This window comes from Aulostomus chinensis, chromosome 6 (assembly GCF_037954235.1).
Source record: "Aulostomus chinensis isolate RoL2024-O1b breed Wild chromosome 6, RoL_Achi_v1.0, whole genome shotgun sequence".
NCBI classification, from domain to species: Eukaryota; Metazoa; Chordata; class Actinopteri; order Syngnathiformes; family Aulostomidae; genus Aulostomus; species Aulostomus chinensis.
The window spans coordinates 2805612-2831456 of NC_141325.1; the positions used below are offsets into that span (position 1 = coordinate 2805612).

Genomic DNA, 25845 nt, shown 5'->3' on the forward strand with positions numbered 1-25845 from the left:
GTAATGAAGAATAATTAATTATTTCCCATCATAACTTGTCCTCCGCATGCTTTTGTGTGTCTTTGACGTCTTTTAGGATTTTTCACAGAATCGCCACAGACCAGATGGAGGTTGTTCCAAAAATGTCATTTGCAGCAAATGATGTAACACCATCGCTTATTGTTCGTACCACAGGAAAGAAGGATTCTGTCAAAACAATCTCCACAGTAACTTCTTCCATCCTTCTCACCAATTAGATGTAACTGGGTCTCATCATAAGCCGCATCAGATGTCCTTTAAAATAATCAAAATCTACATTTCAGCGAGTTAGAAAAGGGCTTTTCTTAGTGCAGCAAACACTGCTCATATTACAGTCATCATTAGCAATATTTCAGGAAGGATTTAGTCAGTATCTGGTCATTCCAGACGAGGGACAGCTAATGTGCTGTGAGGTGTAAACACAAACAAGACAGCTCAGGGCACCGTCTCATCAGACAATTAACAGTTGATGGAGAGCCTAATCAGTTAAATCAGGAAAAAGCAACAACCCTACATTCAGGGAAGACATATGTGACATTTCTGGTGTGAGTCATACCTGCAACTGCAAAAAAAAAAAATGTATCTGACATTTTAAAACCCATCGGCAAGATCGTTCCTTCCAGTTAATATTTGCACTCCAGCAAACATAGACTTCATCTTTGATGCAGTTCTTCATCTCACTGGAGTCCAGAGTTGTAAATTACAACACATATTGCTTATGTAGAAATAACAAACATTATAAAGAATATACAGACACAGCTAAATAAGAAGAAACAAAAACCCAAGTCTGCATTCATGCACTTTATCTGGAGGCGAAACAGTTTGTGCAAATAAGATGTACTGAGTATTTAAGTCCCGAAATTAAATAAAAATAACTTCCACTTGATTGTTTAAGTTTGCTATAAAACTCTCTTCAATACAGGCTCTGATATGGACTGAATGAGAGAAGCATTACTGGCACTTTAAGATGGAGGAGAAACCAACTCAGTGTCCTGATTAATAAACTCCCAATATTTGGGTTGGTTGGAAACGTTCATAAATCCAAATATTCTTTGGACTTCTCTTCATGTGTGGTTGAAATTTTGCACTGTAGAGCCATGACAATTCTTCCCAAAGGAATTATCTGCATAATTTTGGAATAAATATGTAACGTTGCAACATGATTTTAATGTTAGAGGCAATTTTTTAAAATTCTTTTTTATACATTTTCATTCTCATTTTCCTTGAAAACCCCATTAAATTATTTATGATGTGATTTTTTGGGGGGGGGGGGTATGTCTCAGACAAATATATTTTCTTTAGTCTGTGGAAGATGACCTGTATATTACACCACAGTATTTCATTTGAATTGGTATTTTGGCATAAATACAGCCTCTTCCTATGATTTTAAGAATTGCGGTAAGTCTTATTGCAATTTGCAATTAGCAGTGCAGCCCTCTATGGAATACTGCAAAGCAGGGAATGTAATTATCTCAGGATAAGAAGAACCACGTGCTCCCAGACCAGCGCTAGCACGCTCAGGACGGGTTCTCATTAGCGCATGTGAACACCCTGTTAAAGCTAAGACCTCCTACTTTAAAATGTCTCACACAACATTGCTGCATCTTTGCGACTGGTCACTGACAGGGAGGGAGCTACTCTGGATGAGTGCCAGGTGAGCCTGGAATCTCTTTCCAAAAGGTGCTAATAGTGTGGACTGGTGGAGCAGCTGCTGCTCCTTGCCCTCATGCCCCAATGTCGGATCTGTGCAGCCACAACTTTCCGCTGCTGATTTTGGAGTAATGGGCATTCTACACAGGTAAAATAATGCCCGAAATATTTGTGTCTTGCAGGCTACTGAAATGGCATCACTCTACTTTAATGAATTATGACTACTGATTACTTTTTTCTACTCCAAATTCCTCTCCGTGCTCAAAGTTTTCTTGACATACTTTCAAAAGGATCTAGGTGACTATGGCTGGGCGATAAAGAAAAAAAGACCTATTTTCTAACTTCGATACATATCACGATATTTTCTATGGTGCGGAAAATACCCTCCGGTTTATTTGGCGTTCTACCACGTCACCTCTTTGAAGAAATATTTAATCCTGTTATTCCACGGGAGGGAGATGTATTATACTGCTGCTTCAGTAGACATGTTATGGAGCAAACGGATGCTTTTTGTAGGATATTGCCAATTCCGTGTTCCTGAATTGTTACATTTTAAAACAATAATTTAATGAATTGAAAGTGCTGCATTTATATTTTTGTTCAGTGTAATACATTAAAAAAAACAACAACCTGAGAATCAAATGACATGTTTTTCTTTCATCATCGGAGAAAATGTAGGAATCACACTGAGGGCTTAAGCAGAACGTTTAAGCCAAAGATCCACCAAGCTGATATGGATCTCTTGGGTGGAGAGCCTAAATGTCTGTACATGCCTGCTCCTCTGACTCATCTATAAGGTCTATTGGCACCACACCTTACTGATGAGGCGCCCTCCCACTCAACAAAACCTGAGAGTAAAATGGTTCTCCCACTCATTCTGCAGGGCCCTCCAGTAGTTTCTTTAACCTCACAGTGAGAGAAGGCCAGGTATTTAAGCACCGTGAACCCCTTTCATCTTTATTTCAAAGACCACGGGGAGCACATTACTCAAACCGATGTAAGTTGGCTGAACAATACCTGATAATGGTTTTTAAAGTAAAGGTTACTTAGACATTAATTATAAATGCTAGCTCAGTCTAATGCAGACTGCACGAGATCAGCCCGATTATTGCAGTCATACAGAGACATGTAGGGGCTCTGGTGGTCCCGGAAAGGATCACCGGGTATCTGGCGTGACAACTGTTTCATCTTGTGCAGTGTGTCATAATGGGTGACAACTGATGCTTCATCTAGGACGCCTCCTAATATCCTTAAGGAAGGACTAGCATGTTTGATCGATGATTTTTTTTAATCTCCCACGTTTGCCAGAAGAGATGCAGCCCAGCTATGCTAAGCTATCCTTCTCCAGGCAGCTACAGTAGCATCACGTCACACACGCGACTTCTTCATGCGCTCGGGTCAACAAATGCTCTGTCTTTCATTTTCTTTCAGAACACAAGACCGCCAGCGTCACACAAGTTGCTTCCACAGACATGATGGACAATACCTGGGCCTCTCTAAAGACTGGAACCCAACAGCAATAGACGATGGTAGTTCTGCCAGTCTACCGGCCGAGACACGGGAAGAATTTGGACCTCTACAATTGCTCTCATATGACACGGTGAATCCGAGACGATCATTGGGAAAGACAAATAGCTCGTCATCAGATCCTGACATGAATTTTAAGTGCACTCCAAAAAATGTCTAATTTCAGACTCCTCCATCACTCAGTGACCAAACAGCAGGAGTTGGCAAATTGTGTGGGAGAAACAACCTATAAGAATCAAACTTTCTCAGAGTGCTGTGTAAACACATAAAGCCAAAATAGTGACATGTTCATTCAAATTGTGCAATAATTACATAAAACACGGCAACCGTCTTAATTCGGACCTTCATTAAGATTTTTCGAGTGTTTCCAGGTCTACATCATGTACAGTCCCAGGCCAGGGGGGCAACAACACAACTCCTGCTACACTCAACAGAGTTCACTCGCAATAAGTTTGCATGAGCTTCGCTGATTTTTTTTTTTCCATTAGTCAATAATATCAATAAATGTTTCATTCAAGCACAGGGAAACTGGATTTAAGTTTTTATCTTTCCTGTCTTCTCTTTACCTACATGGCACTGAAAAAAAGAAAAGCAAACACAAGTTTGTGACTCCATGACACTTTTGAGAAGAAAGATTTGTAAATTGCTTGAAAGTGACATCTCTATGCGATAATGCGGTTTTTGATTTTGTTTTTTCAATAATGATGGCAAATTACGACTCACTTTGAAGCTATATATTATTATCTAGCCGTTTTCCTTACTCACATGCACTCTCCTGTAACATCACACATCCACTGCGCTGCAGCTGAACTTGAGTCTACAACCAATTCAACTAAACAAGTAAGGGACGCATTTTGTGGTGCCACAGAAGCCCATTGATGTCAAGTGTCTGTAGGCGTCCACTAGGTTTACGTTGGCTGAGAGCTGTGTGACATACATTGTGTGGGCACGTTTCTGATGCAGGAGAAATCCCCTTTCACCAAGATTGAAGGTACCAAAACACATCGTGTGCATGCACACACACAGGCAATATACATGTGAACATCCACCGAGCTGTGATTTCAGTTTATTGGAACTTTGTAGTAGAATTAGCCAAAGGAACATGAGTCTCATGAATCATCTACCTTCATACAGACATTGGTTCAAAACATAAACTTACTTTTGGAGTTTGTCATATTCTCGCTCAAAGTCTCTCTCAACCTAAAAAAAAAAAGAAAAAAGAAAGAGCAGATGTTCCACGTCAAATTCAGTGATTTCAGTTCTTGAATGAGATGACTAATCACAACGCACGGCCACATAATGATCATTCAGCCCTTCGACCACACTCCGCGTCCCAGCTCCTGAGTTATCAACTCATCTGGGGGTTGAACTCCTGTTTACACTTCTACATCATCAGAAGAATGATGAGGTTTGGACCAATTAGACTGAAGATAATTGAAAACCCACCACAAGGTTTGAGACTTCATACTTACTTCCATCAGCAGTGCTTGATTTAAGTCTGGACACACGCCACACTGCAGTTGTGACTGTGTGTTTGACCGGCTACATTCTAACTCATCGCATCACTTCCTGAAGACTTGCGCCTTCCTTGCATTTACAAGGGTTTGTTTTTGGTTGGGTGTACCTGGACCTTAATGTCTGCTATTAAAATACCCAGGAAATTAAGTTCCCAAGCTTTACACAAGGATAAAACGATGAGTCCACTATGTCTCTAACACATGCTGAGAGGGTTACAGAGGCAGAATGGGTTCCTGACTTGTGGTCGTTTGGGCCCACGGATATAAACACAGTGGCTAAAACAACGAGGGAGGCAGTTGACACTTTGTCACTAGTGGCTCATCTAACTGGGCTGCATCTGCCCCCACTCCCTGGTTTATGACCAGGATGGTACAGGAAGCTAGAAACCCAGTCTGACAGTGACTTCTGGGCCACAGACCCATTACAGTGGAAGTGGTTTTCTCCTTTAAGGAGAACACCCACTCTCTGTCAATTCAAGGTAACCACCTCTGCCCCCCAGCACGGCTCAGACAAACTGCCATCCAATAAGTCTTTTGCCTGTGGCACACTGAGGACAGTGTTTAGACTCGCGCTCTTATTCTATATACTGTTTGAGAAACTCTACCACGATGGTGAGTCTTTATATCACAACATTAAAACCGGTTGTATGTTAACACGTACGTAGCAGAACTAGTCACGTGCTCGTTCCTAAGTAAACCTTGGTGCTAGGAACTTACAGTTTTGGAGACAATCTGCTTCTTCGGCTGTCCAATCTTGAAGGGAATCCTGAAAAGACAAAAACAATCATAGACTGTCATCAGTTGCATGATGGGTGACTACTGGTTGGTGAAACAGGTGAACACGCCCCTCATTCAGGTCCCTGACACGGCCAATCTGAAACTTTCAATTTTTGCTCATCGCCGGCCAAAGCCAAATAAATCAACTTCATCTCAGTTATGTCAGGCTCTCCTCACAGACTCACCACTCGAGTGGTTTTACTGCGTGACGCCAGCTGACAATTAAACACAATGTATTGCAATCCAGGGAAAACGCAGTCATTATTTACCTTTTTAAAAATTCGGCAGAGTGGAACTCAACCAGCTGATGTCAGGATCATAACTTGATATCCCAACGTTTCAGACCAGCGCTAACAATCAAAAATGTGTCATGGAATTGAATGCAACTGCAGTAGTTTCCCATATTTTCAGAATGAAATAGAAACTTTTCTACAATGCTGAAAGAAAAATACACAAACCCCAACTATAGTTTTGGTAGAAGAACATATTTCCTTCTTAGTTAAAACACAATCTTTTATCCCCATTTCAAAAACCCTCCCTATGCCTTAATAAGTTGCTGCAGAGCATCAAGAGTGCTTTGGGAATCCTTGAGACGGAGAACAATGCCTTGCCAATACGCTTGGCGCTAGGTTGTCATTGATATGGCACTAATAGCCTGAAATCTAAGCTATATGATGGACAGTTGCTGCTGACAGGCAGGGTGAGGCAGCAGCTGCGTCAAAAGAAAGGTGTGTAGACTAATGAGATGGAAAAGAGAGGGTGTGATGTAGGGCCTTGTTGTGCAACCGGAGAAGAATGCTACCGATGTGTGAGGAAGATCCGTTTGATGACAGCTCAATCATAAAACTCCACACGGCCAAAGACAATTAACCTGGTAAAAAAAAATAAAAATAAAAACACATTCAAAAAAATTTAGTCACGGCACAGGTGTCAGCGTGTTGTTGGGTTTGCTGGTTCTGAGTTGATACTGTTCTTGGCATGGTCTCTTCCTGACCCTCTTGTCATTCAGAATTCCTAATTTGTTTCCGAACTCATCTGTGCTTTTTGGCTCAGGATGATGGTTTCACCCACCATGTCATCATCTGGGTGAGCCAACATGGAAAAATACCCAGTTACCCAATTACTCAGCTCCATTTGATGTGACTCACCTTTCTCTAGTTACCTTAATATATCGGTGTACACACTAGAACCTGCGGGGTTTGTTTTTTTAAGTTCTTTATTTGGAGCTTTAGGTGTAGGAAGATCCACTTTTTTGGGGGTCTTTTTCTTGGATAGCTTATAGTGAAGAAATGACAGGAAGGATGACATACAGAATAGGACCCCGAGCTGGAGTCGATCCCTCGTTCTCTGCGCGGCCTTGGCCTACATGGCGTGCACTTAAACCAAAGCGCCACCGGGGTGCCCTATAAACATCCACTTCACAAATTCTTTCAGCCTTGTGAGTAATCACGTAACCAAAGACATACGCATTACCACATACAGACAGTATGCAACTTTTTCTATCAGCCAATTTTGGATAATCTTGTTTTTTGACTCCATAAATCGTTGCACCACAGCTGGCAACGGTATTGCTTTCGCTCCTTTGTGATGGCTGTGCCGGGATAAAAAACTTTTGACAGGCATGGTAGAACCCAACGGACAGTTTATTCCTTGACAACATCAAGAAAGTCAGTTCCAAATTCCACATTTGCTCAGAATTTTTTCTTAAATAATGCAATCACGTCAGATTATAGCCATTTCTACAAAGAGCCAAAAGGAAAGCGGCCATTCTTTGACTGCTCGTGAGAACTGGCAAAGGCATAGAGGGAAGTGAGCGAGAGAGAGAGAGAGAGAGAGAAAGAGAGAGAGAGAGAGAGAGAGAGAGAGAGAGAAGAAAATGTAGCAGGGAACCAGAGGGGAGAGAGCGAGGGAGAGGATGGTAGTCACTGTGAGAATCATTTCCAACGTTTCTTCACACAGAAATATTTCTGTAGGGGCCGTCGCATTTAGAAACACTGGTAAGTCAGGTCCTGTGAACCCAGAAATAGTGTGTAACATGGCAGAGGCCTGGCTACAAGACAGCTGAAGACGGAGAACTGATGTCTTACACCAAGTGAAGCACAAGTTTTCCCAAAACAAATGGAAGCCTTGTTTCTAGATGTTGCCTTCGTATTCAGAGCTACATTCTTGTGGCAATTTATAAAAATCACCTACGGCAACCATTGAAATACCTACATATCCGGACTAAGGCTGAAACAAAAAAAAGAAAAATATCAAAATATTCCAATAATGATAATATAAGAATACCACATACCTCGTTATTGAGTTTTATTTGTGGCACCAATAAAATGTAATGTAATAAATACAAATGCCAAGACCTCATTGGCAGAGGTAAAACAGACCAAACAAGAAAAATAATTTGTCAAAATCCAACTAGAAAAAAATTCCCAGTTGTTGGTCTTGGATTTGAGGGTTTGATGTAATTATATCATCTATCACATTCACAGCTGTCACCAACTCGCTGTCATGAAACTCAGGGAAAAAATGGCTGTTCCAGACGATCATCATGTCAAGAAGTTTTTAAAAAATTCCGATGAACTTTACTAGCATCAAAAAAATAATCGGAGAGAGAACGACAACAGATTTTTTTAATCCTGCAGTACCTGAATACCTGACTTTACATATATGACACATAAACAGCGTTTCAAACGTGCATGGAATAGTTTAAAAGACTTTTTCTTATTTTTTAATTTTTTAAAGGGATGACAGCAACACGAGAATCAACTGGTAGAATTTGGTATTTTCCTACTGTCGTGGCCGGAGGCTTTAAAACTCCCCCGTGACGTATTTGTTAGTACTATCAGCCATCTGGTCAACTTGCATTTACAATTTTGCTGTAATAAATGACACGTCACTCCCATCCAGTAAGCACGTAGGCACGAACAAAGGCATAACAGTCTTCTGTATCCGGGACACATTATGCATCGACTGGAAGAACCAATGGCTTTTCGCTAAACTGCAAATGTGTACACCATCAGAGGGACAGTGCATCATCTGACCCTGGATATTCCATGGAGCACAGAGCGCTGGTTGAAGACGTTGGGAAGTAGGATTGTTCTGATGATGACCCCAAAGTCAAAGCTCTCACGTCACAGAAACAAGTGTGCAGGCCATACTGGAATGCATCAGTCAGCAGAGTCCATAAAGGACTCTTTTCACTGTTCGTGCACCCCACTCTTGACCTTGTGTTTGCTGGTGCGTGCTGGTAGAAGCCTCGCTTGCCAGCTATTGACTATTTGACTGAACTGAATGGCACTGGGTTGCTTCTTGATAACAGCCTTCCTTGATACTGACACCAAGAATGTGCAAGGATCATAAAAAACGTTAATGTACACACAAACACGTCACAGTCGCACTGAAAAGGTTTGTTATAATGCGCACAAGTTTGAACAGTGGGAACACAAATGGGATATATATTATAAACACACACACAAAAACATATATACACACATAGATATATATATACCCACCCAGTGTACTACATTTCTTTCACTAATGACAGAAAAGGCCTAGAAGTGATGACTGAGGTCAACAGGAGCTCAGTCTGCAAGTCCAGAGGGTGAACACGAGGACTCCGACATTTAAATTTTTAAATCCATGGCACCAAGTGAGAACGGCTCTCAGGATTCGTGTGCACTGCTACATCATTTCCACCGAAAATATTGAGTTGCTGCTCACTAAAAACAATATCTTAACAGGGACACACTGTCCTGGATCAGAGCAGCCAAAATGATATCAACACATTTAATTTTCAACAGGGGAAAAGATTCTAAACTCCAGTCTGGGTTCTTCAGAAATTCAATCAAATTGTAACTGTACAGCGATGAAGGGTCTTCACTCACAAATGATCTGACGCACGCCAACAACAGCGGCTCGATTTGATGTGATAACCAGCAAGCTACAGAGACAACTGACGCACCTTTCCATGACTGATGCTTGCCAATAGAATCAGCAAAAACACCGATGCATGTCAGTCAAAAATGAGCATGAACACTTTGAACAGCGTTCATCGATAAACAGCAACGGTTCCTTAACAGGTTCGCTGGTACTGTTTAGCCATTGAATCAAACAACCCAGGTGCCAAAACTCAGCGTCACAACCTGATGTGCCTTTCTTCGTACAATACAAGACAAGTCTCGAATGACGCACCTTCCCCAGATTTGAGAACCATCTATTACAGCCATAGCTTCATCTGGGAGGTAACAGAATTTCTGCATCAGAACTGAAGATGATTACATGTGTATCGCTCACAAATATTCTGTCCAGAAAAAGTCCTGAAAGCCTCCCACACACAGGTCTACCAAAAACGAAACTGGTATATAAAAATACAGTTTTGTTGACTTTAGCCTTAAATGCATTAGGGGTATGGTTTTCTGTGAACAAAGCCTGAACAGAGTTGAAGATGATGAACCAAGTCAGACTACGGCCATTTCTGCAGGGAGGCGGAGTGAGAGAGCTAAGTGGAGCTCATAGGAAATGAGCTCTCCAACACCCTGGGGGGGGTGTCTTCAAGTGCCCAAGTTTTGGGGGACTGAACATGTCTTCAGAGATTAACTTGGGCAAGGTCAAGCACTTGTGCTGTTGTCAGTCTGTAAAATCAATACTGTAATTTATATATATATATATATATTTATTTTCCTTTCCCCAGAACTGGAATGCTGCTTCAACAAACTTTTAGTCCCTCTCCATTCAAAACTGGGTTGTGCTCATTAGCTGGTTTTACATGAACACATCTCTTTTTGCCACTGAAGGCTGCAGCTCAACTGTTTACATGGGATTGGATCTGATCTGGTCTGGGACTAACACACACACACACACACACACACACACACACACACACACACACACACACACACACACACGGTGTCCTCTCGCTTTGTCATGGCTGATATAAGGTGAACTAATACTAACATAGCTTATAAATGTGTAGAAACATGAATTTACTGGAAATGCTAAAAAAAAAAAAAAGCTTCAATGTAAACTGAGGTGACATCAAAAGCAGGGGTCTCCCAACTCACTGCGACCCCTTGAATGCTACGTTGACGGTCGTTCTCAAGCGACCATCAACGAGGCATATGGGAGTAGGTTTGAAGTATGCAGCCATCGAGAGATTTCACTCAACATGTCAGGATGACATCAACAGTTTGTTATTTACTCACTTCTATCTATATTCCTAATGCAGGCTGAAGACTGTCATAGGCTTTCAGGTGAATGGTGCCACTCTTGGTAAAGCTGCATAAACTTCGACTGACTTTACAATGTGTGTCAGTGACCTGCATGAAACCATTTATATGTCATGTTTTATGAAAATGAATGAGTGATTTGACACTCATGTGAGATCAGATGAGCTGGAATAACAACTCCAACTCTGATCATTTCATACTGCAGGCTGTAGTACAGTACTCGCAGTACTTCAAATGTGTCACGTACACAGGTTACCCCACAGTAAATGTTGTTAAAACGACCAAAGAACATGCTAATGCTAACGCTAGCTAGCAACGGTTCATCCTTCCACTGACGACCAGATGTCCCTTTAAAAGGCTCAACTTTAACCCCGTTGACCTGGATAACTTACTTTAATCTTTAATGTTACACCTTAAGGTCCCCCCCCCCCCCGCCAAAAGGTTTCTAACATTATTACACTATAAATTCAATGAAAGCAAGTACTTCGAAATGAGTGTGAAGTTAGTCACAAGTAAGTTAGCTACACTTTAGCATTCACCGATCTGATATGGATGTTTCAACACAGCTAACGTTACCGACCGTCTCCCGGGTCATTAAAGCACCACACCGGTAACTAATGACACGTAAAGAGTCATTGTGAACGCTTTCTTACGCTTTGAGCTTAGCAAGCTAGCGCTAGCTTATCCCAAGTTGCGTTTCCTACTGTTTGTACGGCGCCCACCAGGAAATAGACGGAGCCCGGCCGGCAAGCCATCTCTCCTCAACCGCGAAACTCATGCGCATATTTCATGTGAGTTACATTTTAATAATCATACTCAGAATTTTAATATTTAACCAACATACATACCAGCTCATTTTGGATGAACTTTTACTCCAGTTTCATTGGTTACTTTTGTCTTCTTCCGAGGACCTCATCCCCTTCTCCCAGTTTAAAAAAAAAAAAACAACCCAGCACCAAACAGGAAGTCCGGAGCTCAGCCGCTTGTGTTTCCTCCAGTGGAATTTTATGACAAGAAAGAATTAAAAAGTCAACAAAACAAATCAGTTGTTATAAACCAAAAAAAAAAAAAAAAAAGGTTTTAGAGACGTGTTTTTGTATTTGTTGCATTTTTCATTCATATCGAAATATCGAGTGCGCGTGCAGAAACTCAGCAGGTCAGGTAAGTGGCATTTTTCTTTATTCAAGTACTTACATAGAAATAACAAAACAATTGCATTACAACAAACTGAAGTGCCAGTTAAACAGGGGAGCACGTCTCCTCTTCACAAAGATATAGTAAAATTCATTTCAATATTCAGCTCATCATAAAAGGACCTTATTATAAGGTAATAAAAACATGAAATAGGCTAAAGACATCCACAACATTTTAAACAAGACTCCTTGTTTTCTTTAAAAAGCCAACAGAACAGTTATCCCAGTGTGCGTCTCCAAATGTCCATCTTGAATGGTTATTGTGTGTATCCCATTCCCACCCTTTTTTGACTTTTTTTGGACTTTTTTAAATTTTTTTTTATTATTAAGATAATTTTTTTTTAAGATTTTCATGCATAATAAAGAAATGAGCACCACCACCCGCAGCGTCTGGGGGAGGGGGGGGGGGGTAGCACTTTGAAACATTTCCGTGCACATGCAAACGTGAGGATATACTGTGATGAAAAGGAAACACAACACAACAGAAAACAGTGCGTATCAACTCCATGAGAAACACCGCGGTGGGGTGTTACTGCTGAAGATCCCTGAAGCCACCCTGCAGCTCACAGACGACGGCAGCGGCCTGTCATATCTACACATTATTGAAATCTCTTTCCTGTCGTTGTCGAGAAGGAGCCCAACTTCACGCGGACTAAATCAAACAGTCAAACACAAACATTAGCATAAGGCTGCTTTCCACTGCAATCAGACTGAGGTCACATGTATGATTTGTAGCTCCTGTGCCGTTCTCATCACGTATTGTTTTTGATCAGCCAACCCTGCAACCCAGTTTGGCACAAAGATGGCCGCTGATTTTGGATCAGATCCAACATGGAGCACAGAAAGAAGAAGAAGAGAATTCACCCTCCCACTTTTGGACGATTAAACGTTAAACAAACAAAAACAAAAAACAAAAAACGTAAACTGCATTATTTTTGGAGGAAGAGTGTGAAAAAGGGAGCTGTTTTAACGAGTCACTGACACATATCTTTAGGGGTCCACGTGTTACACGCAGGGATTATTGTTCTGCAGATTGTTCCATCTATATCGGGGGCGTGGGATGGATGAAATCATAAACATTTCATGAAATCTATCTGGTCATTACAAAAAGAAACAGAGTGACAAACACTGTCAGCTGACGTGACCGATGAAGCTGTGAGGATGTAATTACACGGCTTCATTTAGACGTGGAAATAGTTAGGTGTCGTCTCCGCCCTCCTCTGCGTCGTTCCTCAACACAAAACGACATAAACACAGTTTTCTCTCAGACGAGGCCACATTCAATATACAGTAATTAAAAGCAACCCTTCTCACCAGCAAGTGTCAGATCAAGAGCATCATATTTGGTCCGATATGTTCAAAAGGATCTGTAAGCGCTGGTGAATGTCCCGTCACTCCTAACACAGCAGCATTACACTGAAAAGGAACTCTCTCTTTCTCTCTGAACTCCTCATGTTTTCGTTCGTTCTGACTGCAGGAGAGTTGCTGCTGCAGGGTCTCCAGCGCAGGGTTTAACCTCCCAGCTGATCTCTCAGTCTACTGCAATAAGAAATAACAAATGCAAGGAAATGTGACATGGAAGGAAACAAAATTGGGGTCCAGTTGAATTTTACTAGGATGAGTGCATGAAGGAAAAAAAAAAACGGGATGGAGGGGTGTAGGTTGGTTAATGCATTCATGCAGTGAACGAATGTGTTTTAACTTTGGATTCACAGCTCGATGTCATGGGGTGTGTGAACTTTAAAAAGTGCGGGGAGGTTTGTTCATTTAACCACGTAGATGAGTTGAGAAAAGACTCTCTGAGGCCAAATTAATTGGAAAATCAGTGGACAGTTGCCAGGAAGCTCAGCAGTGAAAACGGGTTGTTTCAGGAGAGAAAGAGCGAGAGAGAGAGAGAGAGAGAGAGAGAGAGCCAGAGCACGGCCTGGGAGACGTATCCCACAATGCACTGTGTTGTCTGTGGCCTCACTGTCCTGAGCCTCTCTTTTAGCCTTTACATTTGTCTGTATTTTCTTTAAGTCTGGCTGCTCAACCTGCTGACACCAAACAACGCGTGTAAGAACGATTCTCCTCACATCGGCTCCTCGCCAATCGATAGGCTGCGAAAACGCCAGTTAAAGGAGACAAAGACAAGGATGTTTCTTTTATCAACTTGGACTAAAATCAGAAACTGTCTTGCCACGCGGACGAGGTTATTACTCAGTGCAAAAATGCACATCAACAGTATTAACTTGGTGTTTGTTATAACACCAGTTTTAGCTCCTTTTCTTTTAAAATCTGGTTTTATTGCCTTGACCGAAGTAAATGCCTGCTGATTTTCCTTCGTCTAATCTTTTCTCCATTTTCTTCGCATTTGCTCCCTTGGAGGAAACTCTTCTTTCTAGAGGTAATGACAAACGTTTTGGAGCAACCGTGGACTCTTTTGCCCCCCCCCCCCCTTCAAATGTGGTTATTGTTGTGCATTTGTCAATGTAGTGATAAAACACTTCCGATGGAAGAGAAGCCAACAGAGAAGGTGAGCCGGCACAAAACGTTTCATCGAGCGGTACAAGAGGAATTTCCTCAACGATCAATAAGAAACCACAAGCGAGGAGCGTTCGCTGGTTCTGGAGCTTTGTTTGAGACCATCTGATCGTTTATTGTCTTTGAGAAAATAAACCCTCTTTTCTTTATTAAGGGGAAGATGTGTCCATTGAAAGAAATGATTCAACTCTAAAGATACACAGATTTTAAAATAAAAAAATCTTGTCGTTTATTCAGAGAACACGTTAGTGCTTCTTGAAACCAGTTACCATTTTAAAGCAAACAGATGGTGCAAATGTTATAATTGTTCTTCTTCTTCTTCTTTTTTTTTTTTTAATGGAAGATAACACATCATATTTGGCACCGTTGTAGTGCTTTGCAATGACCTATGACAACAAAATATCTGGTCTCATAACTACATGACTAAAAGCCTGAAGACACATCCTGCACAAGCATTCAGTCATTTGAAGGTTCTCCTCTACGCAGACATTTGTATATTTACAGATGGTGCATGAGGGCATGCACTACTACGCACACGTGTGCATATATGTGGTTGCATTTGAGTACAAAAGTGAGTCTTCTACCGTCGCTACCTGCATACATGTTTGTTTACTGTACAAAAACACAAGTCTGTTAGTTTACAGCTCTCTGCATTAGAAAAGATGTAAATGATTTGGATAGCTGAGACTTTTATTTATTATTTGCTGCTCATCTTTTGGTGTTTTAAACCCAGTAAATGAGTGTTTTTACAGCGGTGCTGTGAAGCACAGACAGGAGGCCCTCGCCCCCCCCCCCCTCCCCCCCCATTCCCTCTCATGTAATGCTGGTTTGTAACTCTGTGTCCAATATGGGAGTCGTTTAATTTAAGCTTTCAGTTGATTTGATGTATGGGTTGGTGAAGCATGTCATGAATATATTGTATATAATTGCAGAAATAAAGAAAAGTAAAAAAAAAAAAGAAAAAAGGACTGTACTGGTGAGCTTTTGAAAACAGAAACACTGAAATTATATCTGGTAACACCACATAAAGCCCAAAAAGGTAACAAAAAAATAACATAGCATCTCAAAGTAACTACAAATAAATATTAGCACAAGCACTGACTGCTGCAGGCGTTGAGAAGCACCAGGACGAGACATTGGTTGGCTTTGTGTGCCCCCACAGAACTGAGACCCTCTGAGTCGCTGGTTAGATCTGGTCTGATGGTGCCGGTCAATCTAAATCGGAGGTGCGGCGTCTGAAACTGATCTTTCCCTTCAGCTCATGTTGCTGTTACGTCTGGCAAACGTCAGGCACAGTAATGAGAAGATGGTCGGCTGTATTACCACAATACATTTGGCACATTCTTTAGAGAAAACAACATTCGAATAGAAAATAAAAAATACACTACACTAAAACAACAAAAAGACAGTCAAGCGCCACTAATAAAGTATCCATGACAGTACACAAATATAACCAATTGCACTTTTTAAAAACAGCCTAATAAAATTAATCCGTACATCTCAGACAACTCACCCTTTCACTAAGCTCCTCTGAAATTTAGTCTGTTTCAACCTCTATGATGGATTCTGGCTTCCTCCCAATTAAGAAATTCTCAGTAAAATTTACAAAGAGTGTACCCACGCAGGAACCTCTGGATACACCGTGGCCTTTTGGACAGGACGTGCCAAGATGCCCTTCTGTGCATTGGCACTGTGTTGCAGTAGCTGGGGGTGGGGGGGCGTAGCAGCCTTTCCCCTGAAACTAAAGGCATCCATCTCAAAACAGAAGGAGAACAACTGAAAAGACGAGGGGATGTGAAAGAGAGAGGGAAGGATTGATCTCATAGTGGACGTGGCCCCATCTCTCTGAGTCTGTTAGGGGACATGGTCAGGGTCCAGTTCAAGTGCATGTAGTGATGGTCATGATGCTCCCACTGTTGGACCCCCACAGGAGCTGGGCGGCGAGCTGTGGCTCCCAGCAGCCCCGCTCCCCTTGTCAGCTGGCTTCTTGTCCTTCTGTTTCAGGTGAACTTTGGCGTGTCTCTTTCGCTCGTCACTCCTGGCGAACTTGCGTCCGCAGAACTCACAGGAGAACGGTTTCTCGCCTGTGTGCGTGCGGATGTGAGTGGTCAGGTGGTCACTCCGGCTGAAGGAGCGCATGCATATTCGGCACTGGAAGGGTTTGTGACCTGTGTGGATGCGGAGGTGACGCGTTAGCTCGTCTGAACGGGAGAAGCGTCTGTCACAGTTCTCCGCTGGACAGGCGTGAGGACGTTCGTGGACGGGGGTTTTGCTGGGGCGGTTGGGGTACTTCCGCGGTCGGATGGGTTTGAGGGTCAGAGTCTGTGGCGGCGGGTGGTGCTGAGGAGGGTGCTGCTGCCCACCGATGAAACCTGGGTGAATCTGCTGCTTGTCTTTGAACGCCCTGATGGTCTCCAGAGGAGTTATGGGTGGAGGGTTGACTCGGATGGGGTCCATGGTCTGAAAGGGCTTGTGCTCCATCACGCCAACGTCCCCCTGATGATGGAACAGGTTGTAGTCAGGGATCATGGAGAACAGACTGCCATCCATGGAGGCTTTGGATGTGGAGTGATAGTCATTGGTAGGGTAGGCGAGAGCCGTGCTGGTGGCAGGGCTGTGGTGGAAGGAGACCTGATCCTGGTACAGGTCGCTGCAGGTGGAGTAGGCAGGCAGCGGCGGACCATATACCTGCTCCATGTCTGACGTCTGTCCGCCCATGCTGGCTGCGGAGGACGATGTCTGCGTCGTTACCGTGCCAGGTGATGGAGAAACGCCCAGGATCCCCGCGCTGACGAGGCTGATAATATTGTTATCAGAGCACCAGCCGGAGCCGCCGATGCCACCTGACGGAGGAGTGTCAAAGGCAAACTTCCCCAGATACGTGACAGTCTGCCCGCTGCGGTTGGACTGGAAGCTGGATCCATACTGAATCTCTGCAGTGGCTTTCTCGCTCCCCATGCCCAGATCCATGATATTATCTAGGTGAAAGCGACAAAAAAACAACACGTCATGAGTAAATCATCCACACAGCATGAATATCAAAATGCATGAGGCTGACAAAGTGAAAATTGGGGAAAAAGGTTAAAAAAAAATTTTTAAAAACAGAATGAAAAAAAAAATCACTTTGCAAGCTAAAAGTGGCAGTCGTTGGTTTGTCCTAAATTCAGTTTGGTGTCTCTGTGCCAACAGGAAATCAAAGTCCTGTAGAGTTCATGAAGAAGTGTGATCGCTGACAGACCTGAGTTCAGTGACTGACTGCTGCCTCTGAGACAGCGGTGTGTGTGTCTCTCTCTCTCTCAGATCCCACAAGCCCCCATAAATCAGGACCTAAACACCCCCTTTGATCCAGTCATTGTGTCCCTCAGGAGGACAGCCAAACTGAGTGGCAAGATCTGATTTCTTTACAGCAGCGAGGATTATAAGGCAGACGCCTCATCTATCACGCTCAAGGATTCAAAAACGTATTTGCAGCAAAGAACATCTGCACATAAAGAGTGTGTGTGCATGTGTGTGTGTGTGTGTGTGTGTGTGTGGGGGGGGGTATTTAAGAGTTTCCAATCTCTCTCTATGAGCTTCGTAAGATTTTAACAGATTTTCTTGATATTTCAATTGTAAAAAAGGAAAAACTTGTATTCAACTTTCTCCACAGACACGCGAGCCGATTGTGCTCCCACAGCGAAATATGGGAACCTTAGGAAGAATTCTCTCTGAAACAGAAGAGAAATTCGGTGTGGGTTTTTTGTTTTTTTGTTTTGGTTTTCCTATTTGCAGGGAATGGAGTGCAGGGGTGCGTGTATATTCACTCCCAGTAATTACAGCTGGCTGGAATTTGGCTAAAGGAGAATGAAACAAAAGCAAAATGACATATTTTGCACAACATGAGAGGAGACCAGTGACACAATTCTGTTTTAGATAAAACAGAACAAGTGTGAACCTTTACGCACTTTAAAGTGCATCCTTAATGTGTTTTGCCTTCATGTTCTAAAGTGAAATTTCAAGAAGAATGAGAAGCATGAAACGAAACAATCGGTTTTCTTCTAGATTCAGTGCAGCACCACATGATCCACCTGAGTCTAACACACACACACACACACACATCCTTGTCAGCTGACAAAGAAAATAGGTATGTTTAGATTATACAGCCTGGAATGTACATTTTCACCAGAATTAAAAAAAAAAACAAACCCACACACACACACACACATACACACTAAATCACGCACTCAGGTCTTTTCCAATCCGTTTGTTTCTGCGTCTCCTCTCCTTGGCCGCATGTTTGACATCCGTGTTTATGAAAAAAAAAATACGCGACACTCGAGTTGAGAATTTAAACTCGCTTTGTTTTTTAGTTTTATTTTTTTTTAATTTTTTAAAAAAAAATTCCCTCCAGAAATGTTTTGTGCAATATGCATAAGATTTTTGTATAATTCCCGATGTGATTCAAAAAGTAAATATTGTGATTTCATCAGTGGACAGAATAATAATAATAATAATAGTAATAATAAAAACTACCTGAATTTTTAAAAAAAGACTAAGAAAATAAAATTAAAACGCAGAATTTGTAATATTTGCTGCAGCACTGAGCCTCCACCTGAGGAGGTGAAGCGATGCAGTTATTGACTGGTTTCCTGCCAGGCTTCACCTCCTCATCTCGCCTCGGCAATTAATGAGAAATGTACGCGAACGGAGGAGCAGGAAATAAATCAGGCCTCGCGCTTTACAGTGAGGAAAAGCGGGGGTCCGCGGGCCTGGTGCCGGTATGAGTCTTACAGGGAAAAGTAGCCCCCCACACTCACACTCACACACACACTCACACACGCCTACTTCAAATCTCTGACATGTTAATAGAGTTATGAATGAAGGGAATTGTGTGCAGCGCTTGTGTTTGCGGCTGAATTAATACATCAGCGCCATTTATAGTTGAGGCGCGTTAATTACAGAGTCTCAAAAATACATATTTACAGTCAAAAGAAGAAGACGAAGACGAAGACGAAGAAGACGAAGAAGAAGAAGAAGAAGAAGAAGAAGAAGAAGAAGAAGAGCCTTTCCCACATCGGCTCGTGTCATTTCCTCAAAACAAGGACGAACGCACGCCATAAAATAAAATTAATTATTCAATATAAAACACCGCAGTGGGGCAAAGTTCCGGAGCGCGGTTCCTCCAAATATCTGGTAAATATTCCCTCATTTTGGGCTTCAGACAGAAGAGACTCTGCCCCGGGTGGGAGCGAGCTAAAGCTCACGGATGCAGCACCTGACCCCGGGGAAGGTGTGCAGCTCCGCGGGTCTGAGCGCAAACAGGTGCTCCCGGACAACTGTTGCCTTCCCTCCGCGCACATCGCTCCCATCTCCCCTCCTCCCCTCCACCCACCTCACCCCCGGACCGCGCCGAAGCGAAGCCGTCTTACCTGTGTTCATCTGTGAGTAGTGGTTAATAGATTCCGTACTGGTGAAAATATTCATAGAAGTCGGGATGTCCTCTTCTGAGTAGAGACTGTCGGGGATGGTGTTTATTAAACTGCTCATGGTAAGAGGGAGCTTGTCCGCTAGTTTCCCTGTCATAGCAGTTAAGATTCAGTCCGTCATTTAGAGGGAAGGGACAACGGTATCCAGCAGGTAGGAGCAGCCGGTGCTCTCACAGGTGCGGATCAGAAATCAACACACACAGAAACACACCGGGTAAAAAAAAGAAAAAAGAAAGAAAGGAAAAAAATGAAAAGGAGCAGGGACGGATCCGGTAACTATCCAAGTATCCCGCGGAGGACGAGGAGCGGCGGCGGTTGTCTCCTGCTGCTACGGCGGTGAGTCGGGTGAAGCCTACCGGGCTGCTTGTGGGGCAACTGGAAGTCTGTGAATCAGTGGTGCTGGTGTTGGTTTGCACAAGAGCGGCTCTACTTGCTCTATTGGAGCTGGATAGGGGACTCCAGTGTGCCTGTATTAAATAGGGGGATGGAACATTTGCGTGACGTAGATGACCATATATGGACAGGACACCCATCGCCAGGCTCTCCGCGCGTCAGTCGGCTGGAAACTTCAGTGGAGGCAAAAGGCTCCGACAGACAACTCCTGCAAACTTTACTGCTTCTCCTCCTGCTTCTTCTGTCGTTTTAGGAGAAGAATCTTTATTTATCATTTCATGCTCTTGTACTGAACTCACTGATGCCACAACCTTTATTGCAACATGTTGGATTTTGCACTGCGGGCTCCTCTGAAGAGGCTCAGCGCCGCTTCCTGCGCCGCGGCAGCGCGTTCGTGGATGCAGCAACTCCGCCGTTACAAAGACGTTTAATCGTGTGTAAACATTGCAGGCGGCTCCTGGGAATCTGCAGGCTTTGCTTTGACTCCGAGCCCGAGTGACCGCTTAAGTGGAAACTCCAAATAAGGCACCGTCCGGCCACGCCCCCTTCGCATTGTCTGTATTTGGACATGCGAGTTCCGGGTGAAGTAGTAGTGGAAAAGTGATCGGAAGCCACAGAAGAAGCAGAAAAAAAAAATGATGACAGTGGACAAAGCGTCATGGCTTGCTTTGCTCCAGTGTGTAAACTCTAACCTCACAAACACACCTGACAAAATCAGACAAGAAGTTTGGTTCCCCCGGTGATTTTGGAGATGATGCCACATAAATAACTTGACCCTGGGGGTCTCTCACCCAAGTTGTAGTTTTTCATTCCTATTTTGTAGTTTTGGCATCAGGGGTTTTTCTGTTTCTGCTGTGACAACATGAAAACACAGGCCGCCGCAGAACTCTCACAAATCAAATATATAAATAAATGTGCCGGAATATTCAGACCTGAGAAATTAATAGTATCTCAATGAAGGAGAAGTGTAAACAGAGTGTGTGGGAGAATTAGTCTGAATCATGCTCTGTGTTTAGGGGGCTTACACAAACCGAGCAGCCACTGATCTGGTGTGTCTCCTTACCACAGGCAGGGCCTCTGAGAGTGTGAGTGTGTGTGTGTGCGTGTTTTGATTACCAGTTATACCAGCAGGCAGAGCGCCGTCCTCTCACTGTCTGGTGCGTTGAATCAGCCAAACAGACGACGACGATCCTGAAGGATTCAAGTCAGTTGCTGCAGACGGTTATTGCATCTGCGTGACTTCACGTGGACGCCGTCGTCTTCGCCAGGCCTCCGTCGTCTTCGCCAGGCCTCCGTCATCTTCGCCAGGCCTGGTTCTGACTCCATCGTGATGTAACTTTTCATGAGGCTTCATTAAAATTGCTTGATATATTTTGTCTGTTTGAGGCACTGCGACAGCCAGGACGACACACACAAACACTCCGTTAGTAAGAGACAACAATTTTAGGGAACTTATCAAAAGTTAGATTTTTATCAATCCAGCTGCTTCAGGACACGAAGCATCCAGTGCTACCCGGGTGAAGCGCAACAGAAACTTTTTATTTAACTTTTTCTCCCTCCATCCTAACACAAATACCTACACTGAAGTCCTCTTGATATTTGAAAAAAACACCTGAGTTTTGATGCGAGACAGACGGTTGATAAGACAGAGCAGGGTTTTGTTTAAGGGGGCAGATGAGCTGTTCACACTCCCAACACGGGTGGCGCTAACGCACACAAACGTGAGTAAAAATAAGAGGACGTCTGCTAAACATTAAACGTCAAGACGAAACCCGTGGTGCTCACTTGTCAAAGAAGAAGAGAGATGAGTTAGAAGGGGAAGAACCTGATGCTGGTGGCATCAATGTGGACCGACGTGAGTCAGCCAACAGGTCAGGCCCAGCAGGGACAAGACTCGGTACTGTTTTACTTTTAATCCTGCACTTCCTTTTACTTGAGTTAAGCGGTTGGATCATGACTTCTACTTTTAGAGTCTTTATTTCACAAGCGCCTTCACCTTTACATGAGTAACGAATGTGTGTGGCTGTAGGAGTGAGTCGGACTGCTTCAAACGTCACTGTTAACTCCTCCCCGGGACGGGGGGAAGGTCCACGCTACCGCTAAGTGTTTGTGGCTGGAAAGTTGTCAGCTGCAGCAGGTGGAGCTCCCACCTGTGGCAGGTGCGTTTCCTCGACTGTGAGCCGCGTCTCAGTGTTTGAGCTCTTTGCATACAGGGATTCCATGGAAGCTCACTGGACACGCAGGCAAATGAGTTTAGATTTTCCGAGGCAGGAAGAAATTGATCCTCGCTGATAGAAGAGAGATAAAATGCTGCACCTGCCATGTTTTTAATTTATGTTCCATGACTCTTTGAATGCAAATGGCCGAGAACCCAGGAGACCCCTGGTCGGGGGCCTTGACTCCAGGAGGTATGGGGCGTGAGTCCGTTTATCACTTTACAAAGACCAAACATCTGCTCTTGTGTACTTTTCAATACTCAACACAAGTTTCATGTCCCACGAGGTAAACTTGGATGAAATATCATCCCAGCTCTGTCTGTCAGTCTGTCCTCTGAGGACTGGTCTCATGCGTCCCATTCAACCTCCAGCAGCTTCCAATTCAGACGGACCTGCGCCAAATATCACGTTCACTCCGAAGAAAACTGTCTTTGTCTCTCCATGTTGCCGCTGTCGCTTTACACAAGGTAGTGCAAGGAAAACCACTGATTTGGATATTTCAAAGATTTTTCCTCGATCATTTTTATTATTGGGCCAGTTATGAAAGATAAAAACAGATAAAGCCATTCCTAAGAGTGAAATGAGCCACTGAGGCCTCAGAGGTTCAAAATCATCCACAGGTGCTCGGACAAACAGGATCAATCCAACAGAACTGACTCTTGGTTTGTTTGTTATTGGTTCCATTCTCTTCTACCTGATGAACGGTAATAATTCCATTAATTCTGCCCTCTGTGTCTGTACGGTGGAGATTACGCCATGCGGCCTCAGCGAGAGAGGAGGTCATAGGTGAATTTTTTTTTTCCTGATGAATGCAAACACGTATTTCTATTCATGCTGGTTTCTCCAGAGGACTCAAAGCTCCTGCCGCAGCGAAGCACTCGACTTCCCCGCCGTCGGACCTGCGTGATAATGGCGGGCTGTCGGGGTCAAGCATTCAGTGAATACACGCGGTCACCGGCTCGCACACGCCGACACACGTGGAGCAGAAGTCACGCTGGAATCCATCTATGAACTGCTCACAGCAAGTGACGAACCGGAGGAATTCTCCCGTGAAGGAAATCTGAGCACAGCAGAAAAAAAAAAACAAAGTCTGGAGACTGGAGTCATCATGCATATTAGATGACTTAAACACCGGTTAGGCAATTGAATTGATTATACAGATTCCTTTTAATTAGTCTAAGTTTGAATATATTAAGAAATATTAAATGCCTTCTCCATATCATCAAGGGATGTGCGAAGCTTTTTCTCAGAGAAGGCAATAAATTGTGTGGTGCTGAACTACAGCTGTCAGTTTTTCTTAATCATAATATTTCAACTCTCCTGACATTTGGAGTAAAAATAAACACATTGAAGGAAGCCGAGTGGCAAACCCAGCTGTTTTGGCAGGATATCTCCCAGATAGAAATGAGGGGGGGGGGGGGGGGGGGAATGCAGTGTATTTGGAAGTACAAATCTTGGCATTTCAATGGTATACTGATGGATTCAAGTAGGTGGATTTTTGGAAGAATGCTCTCCCACTTGGCACGCTTCACAATGAGTGTGGAATTATGCTTGACTTGCCAATTGTTAAAAATGTGATTTCATAAGTCAAATAAGACGGGTAAATCAAGGTCGGGAGCGTTATTCCAGTCGACAGATACTTAACATCGCTGAAAAGCAGCAGACCCTCTGACTAAGTGTGTGTATTGTTTTGGTTGTTTTGTTTGCGGACCCTGCTGCTGCTTTGACGGTTAAGTCCAGGAAGCAAACAAAGCCGATGCAGGACAAGTTGATCAATGATCTCTCAGGGTTCATCAAGGGGGCACATAGGGGTTTACCAAGGCTGGCTTATCCACCAAAGGAACAAAAACCTCCATTACCTACTCCTGCCTAGCCCACTGATGAGACACCAAACTAGGGTCAATGAAACCACCAACTAAAGATTGATCATCAGAACATCAAAGTCCCCGATGTAAATCCAGCCTTTTTCAGACATCTGGGGTATTGATACACCCCCCTCCCAGAGGAGAGTTGCTGGTTAGAAACCAATATTCCTCCTGGGGGGTACTCTGACCCATCCTCTACAAAGACCCGTGAAGTCTGAAAAGAATCTCCTAGTTGAAGGGTTGAAAAGTTTAGCCAGCATCCTCTGCAGACCTGGCAGGTAGGCCTGTTACTCAAGTTCAACATGGGTTCACTGTCCCAAAGTTACACTCAAGGACGCTGCAACATCCACACCCAGCAGCTTCGCTTCAGAGACCTGACAGTTACGCAACGTTTCCAATCAGCGCAAGAGTGGTCAATGGAAATATGATAAACAATTACACACGGTAAGTTCCCTCTCGCTGAATCCACCACAGGCCCGGCAGCTCCTCCCCCTTGTCCTGTCACTCTGAGGAGTATTTTAGTTCCACTGCAGCATCCGGCTGTGTTGCGGTCTCGGTTTCACCTCCTACTTCCTTTTTTTGGCCCTGACGTGTTTCCGCCCCTGAATTAGAATGAACTCTTTCCACATTGACTTGCGATATCAGGCCCTTTTCCTTTTTCTTCTTGACGGTGTTTGGAAACTAATAAGAAATCCCCGGAGAGGTTGAAATCCATCTAGCAAATCCCTCAGCCCCGAGCACGTGATAGAGATACGGAAAAACATCAAAACCTTGAAACACACAGAGGAAATGTCTGCCTAACTGTCTGATAAGCAAAGACAAAGAGCTGCTGTTAGCGAATCTATGCAATTTCACTCGAGTAACTCTACTGAAGGAGGTTTCTTTCTTCTTCTTCTTCTTCGCTTCTTCTGTCAGTCTTTGTAGTTTTGGGTGAGGAACTGTAGAGCAGCCACAGGTTGCCCCAGACCGGCTCTGCTGATGAAGGCCTGAAGATCCCACTTACCTGCAACACAGGGAAAACACACATGACAAGCATTTACAGTTTCAATCTCTAGCAAAAGAAGACCACCACACACCTGCACCACCACAGAGCAGCTGAAGAGGCAGCTTCATCCTGGTGATTCGCTGCCTGTGTTCACTTCAGTCTCTCATGACCGCTCAGTCCATGTTTAAGGGATCTGAGGCCTAACTGAGCAGCACAAGGCTCGGGGATGTGAGTCACTGAGAACAGCACTGCTGAAAATAAAACATGTTGCTGTAATGATGGAGGTGGGAACGCAAGGACGTATTGGCAAGAAGACATGATTCAATCGCCTGGACTGTTTTTCTTTTTTTTCCTCTTCCCTCCCCTTTTAAACAAACACCAGACGGCCATCCGGCTGGTATGACAATATCACTTCTTAGATTTTGACAACCACTGATTCCCTGCAGCTTCCCCTCCCTTTGCAAAAAAAAGAAAAAAAGAAAAAGAAAAGACAA

The 25845-nt window shown here is 43.6% G+C and overlaps 3 protein-coding genes across 8 annotated transcripts in view; all 3 read right to left on the minus strand.

Annotated features, from left to right (window-relative positions):
- The window catches only part of bin3 (bridging integrator 3), a 31484-nt gene extending 19818 nt beyond the window's left edge, over nt 1-11666 (minus strand). The window contains exons 1-3 of the mRNA XM_086205829.1: nt 11560-11666; nt 5430-5478; nt 4355-4395 (exon numbers count right to left, since the gene is read on the minus strand). Coding sequence (XP_086061955.1) covers nt 4355-4395; nt 5430-5478; nt 11560-11567 — 98 coding nt within the window. The 5' untranslated portion in view covers nt 11568-11666. The remainder of the gene's footprint in view (nt 1-4354; nt 4396-5429; nt 5479-11559) is intronic.
- Nucleotides 11667-15288: 3622 nt separating this feature from the next.
- On the minus strand, nt 15289-21614 carry egr3 (early growth response 3). 3 transcript variants are annotated; one of them, XM_086205840.1, is made up of 2 exons: nt 21402-21614; nt 15289-17405 (listed from the first exon to the last, which is right to left on the minus strand). In XM_086205840.1, exon 2 carries the CDS (start codon nt 17395-17397, stop codon nt 16327-16329), a length of 1071 nt encoding a protein of 356 aa, XP_086061966.1. In that variant the 5' UTR covers nt 17398-17405; nt 21402-21614; the 3' UTR covers nt 15289-16326. The 3 variants fall into 3 exon arrangements, with proteins under 3 accessions (XP_086061966.1, XP_086061964.1, XP_086061965.1); XM_086205838.1 differs by lacking the exon at nt 21402-21614 and adding an exon at nt 19836-20358; XM_086205839.1 differs by lacking the exon at nt 21402-21614 and adding an exon at nt 20249-20300.
- A 1219-nt stretch (nt 21615-22833) lies between these two features.
- Nucleotides 22834-25845, minus strand: part of pebp4 (phosphatidylethanolamine binding protein 4) — a 59067-nt gene continuing 56055 nt past the window's right edge. For 2 of the 4 annotated variants that reach the window (XM_086205844.1, XM_086205841.1), the window contains exon 7: nt 22991-25369. In XM_086205844.1, the coding sequence (XP_086061970.1) occupies nt 25278-25369 (92 nt within the window). In that variant the 3' untranslated portion in view covers nt 22991-25277. Of the gene's footprint in view, nt 25370-25845 lie in introns of all 4 variants that reach the window. The other 2 variants (XM_086205842.1, XM_086205843.1) reach the window with 2 other exon arrangements.

Excerpts from the sequence above, each read along its gene's own strand:
- egr3 (XM_086205838.1), bottom strand. The coding sequence starts at position 19,989 with ATGACAGGGAAACTAGCGGACAAGCTCCCTCTTACCATGAGCAGTTTA. Across the intron at positions 17,406-19,835 it reads CTACTCACAGATGAACACAG|ATAATATCATGGATCTGGGC; the intron begins GTAAGACGGCTT and ends GCTTTCACCTAG.